General features: G+C 43.4%; 1 protein-coding gene across 1 annotated transcript in view; it reads left to right on the top strand.

Moving 5' to 3' along the window:
• The first annotated feature begins 403 nt into the window (after positions 1 to 403).
• LOC122925759 (sperm axonemal maintenance protein CFAP97D1-like) overlaps positions 404 to 14,434 on the top strand; it is a 49,312-nt gene continuing 35,281 nt past the window's right edge. The window contains exon 1 of the mRNA XM_044277109.1: positions 404 to 855. Within this exon, the coding sequence (XP_044133044.1) occupies positions 640 to 855 (216 nt within the window). The 5' untranslated portion in view covers positions 404 to 639. The remainder of the gene's footprint in view (positions 856 to 14,434) is intronic.

The following is a 14,434-nucleotide window of genomic DNA, read 5'->3' on the forward strand; positions in this document are numbered from 1 at the left end:
TTCACTTGAATTGGTCTGCAATCAGAATTGGAAGCACGGATCAGAGCCCCACAGAAGGTGTTTCTGTCCATGCCTCCGCACCGCAAAGAGGCCTTATAGAGGACCTGCCATGTGTGCCCTAAATAGCTGAAACTAGTCATTGTGCTGGTAACAACAAAATAAAGACTGCTCACAGATGTTTGTTTTTGATCACATTAAAATGTGACCTAAATGGCGCATGCAGCGATTTTATTTTTTGCGGACTGATGGTCCGAGCAGAAAATTGCACGTGTGAATTGACCCCTTTGCTGTCATAGATTAGTGCGCAGTCCGGGCTATCCGGTCCACAGTCAGACAGAACCCAGACATGAACGCCCCTCGTCTAAATGAGCCCCAAGCACTTCAAGTGTATGCTCCTGCAAAAGGAGATTACTGCACTGTGTATAAAATAGCAGCAATGCCGCCACCTACTGTGACACACCATGTGATCGCTGGTATCCCCCATGCCATAGCAGGGAGGCAGTGTCTCATCAGATCAAGATCCGCTCAGCCTGTTTCCAATGGTGAGAATTGTAACCTAAGCTTTAGTTTATAGTAGGAAACCAGTGCTCAGTAGCTATTTAACTATTTACGAAGAGGTAACATTAGCCACTAGGTCGCATGAAGTGCACTTGCAGGATATCGGATGCACTTCTCTTCAGTAATTTCCTTTATGGTGTAATATCTTTGTTCTGTGACATACAAGCCTTCACAATTTGCGCAGTTGCCTCTTGTACTTCCACAATGCACAGAGCTTATCAACCCATAGTCCCAGCAGCAAACCTTTACCTGCAGGATAAGTGGGACAGAAATAGATATGAAACGCACAGAAAAAAGGTGAGGAGCGTGTGTGTGGGGGGAAATACACTTTTATACGGTAGGTGCCTTTTTATTCAGTTTACATTATGTCAACAGGATATTGGGCTTGTGAGTTAACGGATAAGAAAATTCTAAATTATTTCACTGATTCCACTCCGAAATCAGTGTCCAATGTGACGACAATCCAAATCCACATGCCCAAGCAATGGAAAGTTTCAGATTTTTGGTGCCATAACAAAAAAGAAATTCTCAGCAAAAATAAGTAGCAGGTGTTTTGTGTGCAACAGCTGAGGATTAGGCTTCATGTACTAAGGCTACTTTCACACTAGCGTTCAGGGGTCCGCTTGTGAGTTCCGTTTGAAAGCTCTCACAAGCGGCCCCGAACGGATCCGTCCAGCCCTGATGCATTCTGAGTGGATGCGGATCTGTTCAGAATGCATCAGTATGGCTCCGCTTGGCTTCCGCTCAGCAGGCGGACACCCGAATGCTGCTTGCAGTGTTCGGGTGTCCGCCTGGCCGTGCGGAGGCAAACCGATCCGTCCAGACTTACAATGGAAGTCAATGGGGGCGGATCCGTTTGAAGGTGACACAATATGGTGCAATTTTCAAACGGATCCGTTCCCTATTGACTTTCAATGTGAAGTCTGGACGGATCTGTCTGAATACAAATTACACTTAGACTTTTTTCTGAAATATAATGCAAATGGTTCCGTTCTGAACGGATCCCATCGTTTGCATTATAGGAGCGGATCCATCTGTACAGATGCGTTCAGAGCGGATCCGTCTGGTAAGTGTGAAAGTAGCCTAAGCTGTATCTGTATTTCAGTCTAACTGATCCACATGACATGATGTAATTTGTGGGATGGCCACATGGATAGAAATGAATGGGTCAGTGTGCTGCCCACAAAAAAATGGGACGGACATGGAAACAAAATATGCTCATGTGTATGAGGCCATAGGCTATGGCCAAGCCGTAGCCACCCATGACAGCCGATGGCTGCATGCTTTTACCACAAACGCATGTGGTCATTAGCTGCCGGGGGTGGGAGAGACTTAGCTGTGCCGCCTGGCCTTACCCTTAGCGCTCCGATCATGGCCTAGCCTGGATACAACTGTATCCACTTCTCAGGTAGATAAGACAAGTTTGCTTCATCTGAATGTAAACAAGTGTTCTCACTTACTGACAGCAAGCAAATCTTGAAGAAACACAAAGGTGTATTACTGTAGTGCAGCGGTGGCATGAAGTGCACTGCGTCATAGCAACCAATGATGCCGTGCACTCCTGCTGTCTGCGGTATCCCGGCCTGGTTTTCTGCTGACTGTTCACGGCTGTGTGCCTTCAGCCTTAGGCTACTTCCATTTAGGCTGGGTTCACACTTGAGCGTTTTACAGCGTGTTTGAAAGCGCTGTAAAACGCCCAACACATAACCAATGCTTCCCTATGGCCCTTGTTCTCACTTGAGCGTGAGAAGACAAATGACACAATTTTAGATACAACTTTAGGCTGGGGCAACATGGTGCCAAAATACCTGTGTGGCACTGTCTGAATCATGAATATTGTGAATAGGGTCCTGTTGCAACCCACATTTTTCTACAAACACAGGGCCAGATTGGGATTAGAAAGCAGCCCTGGCACACAAACCCCACCAGCTCACATATGATATTGCCCTCACCTATGGCATAAAAAAAAGTTGTGTGCAATGCACAGTGGCAAATCTTCCTTTCTTTGGAAATCATGGAGAATAATGCACTAAAACAATAGATGCAAACATAATATATGGACTAAGCCCTCATTCTGATATGATAAAATCTGAGACTCTTAGCCAATATATTTTGATCAAAACACATCTGTGCTGGGGACGTGCATTAGCACAACTCTGTAGAGGATCACCTAGTCCATCAACATCTGTCCTATACAACAACTTCCACTATTATAATCTAGAACTGCTGGAAATATCTCCTGCTACATCCCAGACCCGAAGATATACTCAGGCCTACGGACTGCGCTAAACCACGGCCTAAAGTTAGGGTGTACGCCCAGCTAAAAACAGTCAAGGCAGTGAAGAATACCCGCACGGCCACTTCACCCGACTCGAAAAGATCCCTGAAAACACTCTGGGAAGCTGACAAGGGGAAAAGCCATCACTGCGACTTTGAACTATCGCAAAATAAAGCCCCGAAACGCAGAGGAGCCACCATTTGCCTTGAGGTGACACGTGTACACCACGAAGACGCACCAAGATGACACACCAACTACCTATCTGCCCGTTCATCCTCCAGGTCACCCCTTAAGACCAACTGTGAACCTGCTGAAACAACCGTGCTGCTTACCCGCTACGAGGCCGCCATCTCCAGCAAGAACCACGTGGATTCACCTGCAGCGCTTCCCAGAAAAGTGAGTAACCCATCAACTCACATCATAACTCCTGGGCTAAGGAGATCCAGACCTATACTGGGTGATTACCAGACCACTGCACCAGTCCTCCACAACCTTACTTGGCTGTTACACCCCCCCACGTACTTACCCCTGAATCTGCCCCCCAACCTGGCTTCACACCATATGCTGTCTGATCTGAGGGATCAGCCACGCTCAAAGCAACTGCCATAATAAAAGTGAAGGGGGAAGAAGAGGAGCAAAATGTAACTCTTTGCTGACCAAAGCCCAATTAATACAGCAAGTCTCTCTACCGAGACAACTAATAACAACTTGCAAGTTTTCTACAAGGAGAGAGGCTCAAATTTGTATGGACTAAACTTAGTATTGGTCTACCATAACCCCTATCCTCCACATATACTTTACATTTATAGTTGTGAACTGCAACTATTATTCAGGACTGCATTGCTTTTTGGTCTGCTGTCTCTTTTGTTTGAGAAACTATTTCCCATATTCCTTATACTTACCATACTTGGGAGATCCTATCAGATGCATTTGTAATAACCTGAGTGAGAGAGGTGCACCCCGTTTTGACACAGAATACTGGATATAAACTGCACACTTAAAGGGAACCTGTCATGTGGATATTTGATTATAATCTAACTAATTATATACAATCATTAACTACTAAAAAGTACCTTAGATGTATTCACTTACTGGTGTGAGAGATGGTTACCTCATAATATACACACAAAGATGCCTCATGCCGCATGCTAATGAGCTGATTTGAGTCCAGCGTGATGTCATTGAGTCCAGCGTTTATTTAATTAACAGCTATAGCCACTCCCCTGCCCACCTTCTGCTGATTCATATGGAAACAAACTGTCATTCAGCAGCAGGTGGGCGGGGAGAGTCAGGAGCTCATTAATATTCAGGACTCATTATTAGCTGGAGCTTTTCAATACAAGATGTTGGCAGATTGACTAGGTCAATTAAAGAAAGTGACCCAGCATTTTGCTAAGAGAATCAGTCACTTATTTATGTAGCCCTTAGTTAGGACACCATAAAACTGGTGACAGGTCCCTTTAAGTATGGTCAAGGTTGGTAAGCCGGAGGTGGCAACTACTCCAAAACAGAAAAAACCACAGTATGAAATGGAGAAATTCTTGCATAAAAGCTCTTCCCATACCAAGCCCAGTCATCAACTATCTACGTCGGGCTCCGAGCACCATGATCCTTTAGACGCAGAAAGTGTAAGCTGCGAGCGACATCCACTTAAAGATATGCAACTGGTCACTACTCAGAAGGCCTTGCAGAACATAATAGAATCAGCTCTACAACCGGTTTTAACTGACCTCTCTGATATTAAACAAGACATATGTGAGATAGGGGGACGTGTAGAACGATTAGAAGAAAACCAAGCTGCCCTAATAAAATTCGGAGAAGCTACGTCTGAAGCACTCCAAACATGTCAGGCAAGAATGAATGACTTACTAGCATACATAGAGGACCAAGACAACAGAGGTTGGCAAAACAACCTAAGAATCAAAGGGGTACCAGGTACCCAAGCCGACTCTTCAATAATAGATATGACTTACTCAATCCAGAGATCTTTACTAGAACCAGAAGCAGCAGCAAATCTAGTCCTAGAAAGAGCACATAGGACACTAAGATCCAAGTCTAAAGAGCGAGAACCCCCTAGGGACATTATCTGTAGAATACTCCACTCAACATAGAGATGCAATTTTAAGAGCGGCCAGGGAAGCAAAAGAAGTCACATATGAAGGCTCCAGAATCTCCTATAAAGATTATTCCCCGGTCACACTTAACAAGAGGAGACAGCTAAAACCAGTCACCGACGCTCTGCGAGCAAAAGCGATAAAGTACCGGTGGCTGTTTCCCTTTGGCATCTCCTTTTCTTACAGGGATCCACCAAATTTATTAGGATACCAGATGATCTGATTCCCCTGTGCGAAGCTATTAGTCTGCCATCTTCAGAGATCCCATCCTGGCTACATATCACAGACCTGGCGGATCTCCCGAAACTACCAGAAGTGATGCCCTGGAAGCATGCAAAGGGTCGTCATCCGCGAAAGAGACTACCCATTTCAGATGATTGAGTAGATATGCACTTCATTTGATTTAATGTTTCACATTCATAAATGGAGGATTTTGTTTTTCTCTGTTCCTTCCACTTACAATATATCTACTCATACAGTCTCAAGTTTCCCTGGATGAGTAGTTATAGCAAATTGGCTCAGAAGTTCAGACACTGTCGCACCTAAAGAACAATGGTTAAACTTGCTGAATCTATCTCAGTGTCTGACGTGTGTTCGACTTGGTGTTTTAGTTCCACCCTCAAGATACCGGTATATAATAGCTCCAGCTAGTAAATTGTTGTTCAATTATTTTTATTACGGAGGTTGTAAATAAAGCAGTATCACATCAGATTTACAGTATTACTGACACACTGGTAGCAGAATACATCATATGCAGCTGGGCATGACATAACACTTGTACAGCACGACCTTGCATTAACTACAAATGATGATGGCAATGAAAGAATAATTATCCCAACAAAAATAAAAAAAGGAAAACAATATCACAGACGACAGCAACAGACAGGACGACAAGGGAAGGGGGACACAAGAGGAAGGAAGACCCCAGGTTAAGGTGTGTATCTGATATAATTACACGCTGTTGTTTGCCTGATCAAGCCAACAAAAAAACGCTGGAGTGTCCCTGAACAGAAGCCAGGGAGTCCAAGTTTTAAGATACTTTCCATCTTCAGCTATTAATTCCTCCATTCTACGTATACCCTCAAAAGTGTCCAACCACTCCTTTATGTTTGGAGCATCTGTAGACTTCCAATGTCTAGGTACAATTAAACGCGCAGCCTGCACAAAAAAACTCAAAAGGCCTTTCTTGAGAGTTTGAATGGAACCGGGGAGCATAGAAAGCAGACTCCCCTCCAGGGACCATTTCTCTGAAGTACCCGTGACCTTATTATATAGACCGTTCAGAGCCTCCCAAAACGAGAACACTTTAGGGCAATGCCACCAAATGTGGGACATGGTACCTGTCTCCAAACCACATCTCCAACATAAGTCCGAGTATGTAGGGTAGAGGGAATGCAAGACGGCTGTCGTCCTGTACCACCTGGATAAGATCTTAAAGTTCTTCTCTTGCAGACAACAACTAACAGCGGACTTATGGGAGAGGGGGAATGCTTTTATCCACTGTTGCTCCAGCGAGTAAATTGTACAATTCTGGAACAGAAAGGGATGCACTTCCTCTTATATTATTAATATACCCCCAAGAGGGATTCACCCTAGGGATTATTGATATCTTTTAAGTTATTTCTTGTATTCGACTTATTCACCTGTACTTTTGTCTTTATGGCCACTGTTAACATTGTGATGTGGAATGCGCCAGGTTTAAACTCACCACAGAAGCGGTCACGTGTCTTCCAACTCCTAAGATCCCTCCATGCTGAAGTGGTAATCATGAAAGAAACCCATTTCAAGTTGGGTAAAACTCCTACACTACCGAAGAACTATTTTTCGCAATGGTTCCACTCCTGCTATCCAGGTCCAGAGGTGTAACCATTGCAATAAAAAAAAAAATGCACCATTTACATTACACTCTAGCTTGGTGGACCCAGAGGGGGAGGTTTCTCTTCCTAAAAGGCATTATAGCGAATACGCCAATCACTATTGCAGGCCTATATGCTCCAAATTCAGGTCAGGTCCAATGGCTCTCAGCTACTCTTAAAAAACTAGACTCCTTTGGTGCAGGAATGTATGTTGTGGGGGGGAGCGACTTAAACCTAGTGCTAGAATCTATACTAGACTCTACCTTAAAAAGATTGTATATATCACAAATACAACTTAGGGCCCTGAGGAAATCTTTGTCTACAGTGCAAGTAAGTGACGCATGGCGGATAACACATCCACATGACAAAGATTACACCTTCTTCCCTGAAGCACACAAATCTTACCAAAGGTTGGACTATATGTTTATATCTTCGACACTCCTCCCTACTCTAGTACAATCCTCCATAGGAATCTCTGACCATGCATCGGTTAGCATATCTCTCGCTATCAATTCCCTCCCCAAGAGATCCTTTACATGGCGACTAAACAAATTTCTTTTGAAGTCCACTCCCCATAGAGAGAGAATGCTAAAAACATTATCAAATTACTTTACTGAAAATATTACTCCTCAAATATCACCTACTGTGATATGGGAAGCTCACAAGACAGTTGTAAGGGGAGATTTAATCGCACTCGGAGCCTATGTCAAGAAAAAAGAAATCTACGATGTACTAAATGCCATTACCAAACCAGAGCAAAAGCATAAATATTCACCTCTGTAGGAGACGTAGCTGAACTCACGACATATAGAGAAAAACTGAACCAGCTGCTGAATTACAAAGCATCCAAAGCTTATTTTTTATGCACGGTAATAGAGGCTCTAGATTGATGGCGCTAATGGCAAAACGTAGACAAGATCAAACATTTATAAAAGAAATTCGGAAACCATCTGGAGAGATAGCTACAGAAACAAAAGACATTGCAACTCAATTTGAACATTTCTACTCCTATATAATTTGAGAACTAATGACACACCTCAAACCTATACAACCAGAAAAGAACAGATTGAGAAATGTCTAAGCTCTATACAGTTTCCTCCTTTATCCACCTTACAGAGAAGCCATCTATCGACCCCATTTACCTCACAGGAACTACAATTAGCTCTAAAAGAAACTCCCACTGGGAAGAGCCCCGGTCCAGGTGGATTGTCGGTACCTATTATAAAACTTTCTCTGAATCGCTTTCTCCGCATCTCCTGGCAGCTTTTAATTCAGCAGCTAAGGATAGAAACTTCCTTACACAATCACTAGCAGCCCATATCACTATATTGCCCTAGGAGGGAAAAGATAACACACTGTGTAGCAGCTATAGACCTATAGCCCTTCCTTTACGTGGATATTAAACTGTACCCCAAAATGATTGCCAATAGGCTCCAACATCTTCTCCCCTCTTTGGTCAATCAAGAAGAAGTTGGATTTGTCTAAGAGAGGGAAGGAAAAGATAACACACTACGGTTACTGCAGTTAATACAATATGCTAAGGTTAAACAGGTCCCTATTGCATTTCTATCGGTACGGAAAAAGCATTTGATAGGATAGATTGGTGGTATAGGAGGAAAACGTTAGAAAAGTTCATTTTCCCGGAACCTTCAATAAATGTTATATTCGCATTATACGCTAACCCTTCTGCCTCAGTTAGGATAAATGGAACCTTGTCATCCAGCTTCCAGATCACTAATGGAACAAGGCAGGGTTGCCCGCTTCCTCCCCTCTTATTTGTCCTCACTATGGAAACACTTAAACAAAACATCCGGCAACATCCAGAAATTAAAGGAGTTACAATTGGAGGTCAGTGTCATAAAACGGAGGCATATGCAGACGATTTACTCATGATAACCTCCAACCCAGATATATCTTTCCCTATATTATCAAGGATTTTTGATGAATTCCATTCTCTATCAAACTTTAAAATAAACCCGACAAAATCAACAGCCTTGAATATCTCCTGCCCCCAGAGCATTGGAAATTCACCCAAGCAACAGCACCATAACGTGCAAAAATGCATCCAACATATAACACTAAACTGCCAGCATGGAAAATACATATAATATCAGGTAAGAGCGAAACGCGCGTCAGGGGTGCGCTCACCAGGGTCTCAAGGTTGGTTCCCCTTTACCTGATATTATATGTATTTTCCATGCTGGCAGTTTAGTGTTATATGTTGGATGCATTTTTGCACGTTATGGTGCTGTTGCTTGGGTGAATTTCCACACACTGCATCCATTTCATATTCTTATTACAGCTAGCATGGCAATTATTATATTGTTATTTCAAGCCCACGTTTCTACCTGGCCGGTGTATGAGAACAATGTTCTCGTTTAACCATGTGGTTGGCACAGGCTAGTAAGTGACGTGCGCTTGGGGGATACACCCGCACTGTAACCTTGGTGGGGCGCTGACTTGCAGTGTCGCCACTTTATTGCTGCTATTTATTTATTTAGTTCATGTCTACGGTTTTTGTCCTTTATGTGATGAATTAATAAAATATTTTGTTATTTACGTATATGTGTATTGTTGTTTATCGGATCCAATATTCCTACACTCTGTCACATGTGGATTAAGGTGTTTCTCTGTGAGTCAACAGGGAATAGCACCTCCAGACGAAGGACTAATAGGAGTGATATATAGCCTTTTTCCAGATAGTTAGACATCGGCTTTGCTAATCCACTATTGTCTTGGTGAATAATTACTAGCAGAAATAGACTAGTAAGTGCTTTGTTTAAGACTATTAATATGTTGTATGTTTAAAGATTTGTACCCATGACTATAATCTGTTATTAACAAAGATATACACATGGTACAAACCCTGTGAAATGTACAAAATCCAATGTACAATAAAAATTGTAATGTTGAATGCTATGTTAACTGAAGGAAAATAAATAAAGAATAATAAAAATAAAAAAACATCTGTGCTGCCTACCAGTGCCAAGGTGGTCTCAGTCAGGCAGGTCCTACGCTAAACTTACCTATGCCGTTGGGCATCTATATTCAGGAAAGAAGACCCTGTACATATAGGGCCAGATTTATCATGACTCTGACAGCTCACTCCACTTTCACATATGGCTAAAGTCAGTTTTAGCCAAGTCAGATTTATGATCGGCCCTTTAAGGCTGTGATAAATGTGGTTTGACGGTAGCAGTTTATCCGTCAGTAAGCATCTTTATGAAAAAATCGCACGTCTTTACGAAAAAGTCGCACGTTTTTATGAAAAAGTCACATGTTCTATTAAAAAGTCTCATAAGATAAGCATGGTCCTCACTGGAGTGAAAATGCGACTTTTTTGCGACTTTTTAGCGACTTTTTAAATAGTCCCAATAGTAAATCTGTCTAGAGAGTCATTTACATAAGAAAACACGCCCACTTTCAGAAAACTGGCGAGCATAGTGCAGAGCAGAAAAAAGTCGCAAATTTGTGCGCAGTTTTAGCGTTTGGGACTTTTTTGGGACTTTTTCACTCCATTATTCTGACCTGAGCTAATGATAAATCTGGCCCATAGTGTGTTGCTCCCCTGTGTGCACCAAGCAACCGTTGAGAGGAGGAGCTCGCACACTTATATGTACCACCTAATCAAGGTCGCCTATAAGATAGGTGGGGAAAAGTGCACATGAATGCTACTGTCACAGCTGAGGATGGGGAAAACCCTCAGCCATGCGATGCCAGAAGATGTTAGGAAAATGTCAGAGTGCACAGCAAACATAAAACAGAGTGCACACCAGACATTCAGAGTGCATACATACACACACACAACTCAGGTGTAACCGCATGCACTTGACAGTAAGCTACCTAGCACCAGCTCCGGCTGCTATACTGCCAAGTACAATCACATGTTGCCAGCGGCAACCACAAGTGAGGCAACATACTAGCGGTCCTCACCTGTGGCTGAACAACAACACCCAAACCGCAGGCAACAGCATGCGGACACAGGAGTCACGACCAGGACAGAAGCGCATTCATACCTGAAGGTGCCACTCCTTCAAGACAAATAAAAAAAATCACAAACATTACATCATTAACAGAAGAAGGGAAAGAAAAATTGAATATAGAAATATCCAATTACACGACAGAAACAGGCATTACCACTAGGGATGAGCGAATCGACTTCGGATGAAACATCCAAAGTCGATTCACATACAACTTCATTCCAATACTGTACGGAGCAGGAGCTGCGTACAGTATTAGAATGTATTGGCTCCGATGAGCCGAAGTTATTACTCTGCGAAGTCTCGCGAGACTTCAGGTAATAACTTCATAAATGAATTTTTACTGTAAAAAAATAACTCAGGTTCGGTTCCTAGATACCACGGAAATGTTTTTTTACAGTACAAATTAATTTATGAAGTTATTACCCGAAGTCTCATGAAGCAACAACTTTGGCTCATCGGAGCCGGTACATTCTAAGGGCTCATTCACACGACCGTGGTTTGGTTCCGCATCTAAGCCGCATTTTTTGCGTCTCGGGTGCTGACCCATTCACTTCAATTAACTTCAGAGTCCATCCTATACATAGGATGACCTATGTAAAAAAAAACACACGGGACACAGCTGGGGGCATGACCTGACCGGACATGTAGGCAGACGCACGCTGTGGAGCTCCTGGCTAAATCTCCTGAAAATCCTCCATTTGCCCGCTGCATCGCCGAACACCTTGGAGGCAGCTTGCGTGGATCTGATTCCCCCGTGGTCTACCACCCTTTGGTGGCCCTATGATGCACCAGAAATCTAAAGAGAAGGAGGGGAAGGAATGCAGCCTTGCCACGCCGTTCAAGCAACATGGCACCACGCACGGACGCAACTAAAATGTCTGAGGTGGCTGCGTGGCTGGAAAAGTTCAACTGCACCTCGGCGCCATTCACAAATGCCCCAGCACTGGAAGCTGAGCAAGCGGCTGAACCGCAAGGAGCCACAGGAAATATTGGGGAGTGTTCTACACCACCTGTGGTGACAGAGGTCAGTGAAGTACTGGACTTGGGGACCAGCTCCGATATAGAACCCACTATTAAAAATGTATACAAAAGCGGTGGCGCAGTGTGGTGTGGCGCTTGCCTCACTAAACACACATATGGGGGTGGGGCTGAAGGAAGATATCTCACTTATAAGGCAAGATATGAAACAAGTCAAAGAGAGAGTTGGCGAGTTAGAGGGTCGTTTGAGCGTAATGGAAGATCAGGTACAGCCAGTGAAAAGGGACCTGCAACGTGTAATACATAATGTACACTGCTCATTTCTAAGTCTGATGATCTTGAGAACCGTCTGAGATGTAATAATGTCCGAAGATGTGCCCGAGCATGCTGAAGGAACTGACGCTGTTGCATTTATGGAAAAATGGCTTGCTGATAAAATTGGAAGAGAGAAATTGTCTCCACTTTTTGCTATTGAAAGGGCACACCGTGTACCATTTCGCCCTTCACCCTCAGGGGCGCCACCGAGAACCCTTCTGATCACAGTTCTACACTTCAGAGACCGGGATGCCCTCCTGAAAGGTGCAAGAGATTGTGCAGACCTAAGTATAAATGGAAATTGAATATCCTTGTTTCCTGATTTCTCTGCGGAAGTCCGAAAAAGAAGAGTGTCTTTTCTGGATGTTAAAAAGCAGCTGAGAGCTTTACAACTGCCTTATTCAATGCTTTATCCCACCAAACTGCGAGTGGTGGCGAGCGGCACAACGCACATGTTTAAAAATCTGGTGGAAGTGTGTCAGTGACTAGATGTACATGAAAAAGATCTACGTGGCAACAGCTGAAGACACAGTGAACTCTCTGGGCCAGATTTATCACGACTCTGACAGCTCACTCCACTTTCACATATGGCTAAAGTCAGTTTTAGCCAAGTCAGATTTATGATCGGCCCTTTAAGACTGTAATAAATGTGGTTTGACGGTAGCAGTTTATCCGTCAGTAAGCAGCTTTACGAAAAGTCGCACTTTTTTTTAAGAAAAAGTCGCATGTTCTATTAAAAAGTCTCAGAAGATAAGCATGGTCCTCACTGGAGTGAAATTGTGACTTTTAAAATAGTCCCAATAGTAAATCTGTCTAGAGATTCATTTACATAAGAAAACACGCCCACTTTCAGAAAACTGGCGAGCATAGTGCAGAGCAGAAAAAAGTCGCAAATTTGTGCGCAGTTTTAGCCTTTGGGACTTTTTGGCGACTTTTCCACTCTACAAAAGTGACTTTGCCTAATGATATATCTGGCCCTCTGTTTCCAGTTCCGGGCTGTTCTGGGGTGTAGTGGGACAGATGTTTTTGCTAACCGTAGCAGTCTATACCTGCATTTAAGGATCAGGTTTGTTTTTTTTTTTGTTCCCTCGGTTCTCAATTGTAGGGGGATATGTCTGCTTTGTTAGTTGGAGATTTGGGGTGGGACTGGGTGGAAAACGAGACACAATGTATATTTGCTATAGAGATATATGGTGGCTCCCTCGGGGCAAGCGCCACTGGGTCAGCTTTTTTCTGGAAGTTGTATTATGATAGGTACTCCTAAAATTATTGCCTGGAATGTAAGGGGATTGGGTCAGACCTCCAAACGGCATGCTGTCTTCCATACTTTGCAAATGCACCAGCCAGCAATCCTTTCTCTCTCCGAAATACATCTTACTCCTGATAAAACACATCTGGTTCATAGGGCGTGGATGGCGCATGAGTTCCACTCTACCTATTCCACACATTCACAAGGAGTTAGTATCCTGGTACACAGAACCCTTCCCTTTGCAGCTAGGGACATGCATTGATAACGAAGGACGGTTTATATGTATTGACTTCTCCATATTTCATTATAGATTGATATTGGTAGCAGTATATATCCCCCACCATATTCGAGTAAGGTTTTGAAAAGAATCCTAACATTTACTGCCAAATTCCTCGGTGTGCCCACTTTGTTGATGGGAGATTTCAATATGTCCTTAGATGGAGCCCTTGATAAGTTTCATACAGGCGCTGGCGAAATGAGTAGTTCCCCCACTTCCATGGCTAGGTTGTTCTTGGAGGTTGACCTATGTGATCTTTGGAGGACCCAGCACCCAGGAGAGCGGCAACATTCTTGCTATTCCTCTTCACACAACTCATTGTCCAGAATAGATCTGATTTTTGGGTCTCTGTATTTACTGGCTGTGACTCAGGAGGTCTCCTATCTCCCCTGGAGTATTTTCCGACCATTCTCCGCTTTTGATACAGCTGAAATTGGGGAACCTGGCAAATCATTCAAGGCCTATATGGCGTCTGAACCCTTCTGGCTTAACCTAGTGGATACGGGTACTGTAATTTCCAGGGCCATTGTAGGCTTCTTTGACCATAACGTGGGAACTGCATTGCCAGTCATGGTATAGGACGCAATGAAGGCATATGTCAGAGGGCTCTATATTAAAGGCATTAATGTGCATAAGACGGAAAGTAGGGCTCTGACTAAGGAACTCTCTGATAGAGTTTTGTAAAGTCTAAATATATTGAAAACCCATCACCAGAAAACACAGCTAATTGGAAAGAAGCCCAAGGATTGTTAAAGGAACATCTACAGGTCAGGGCTGGGGATAAACAATTTTTTAGAACCCAAAAGTTCTTTACAGAGGGAGAAGG

This window comes from Bufo gargarizans, chromosome 2 (genome assembly GCF_014858855.1).
Source record: "Bufo gargarizans isolate SCDJY-AF-19 chromosome 2, ASM1485885v1, whole genome shotgun sequence".
Taxonomy (NCBI): Eukaryota; Metazoa; Chordata; class Amphibia; order Anura; family Bufonidae; genus Bufo; species Bufo gargarizans.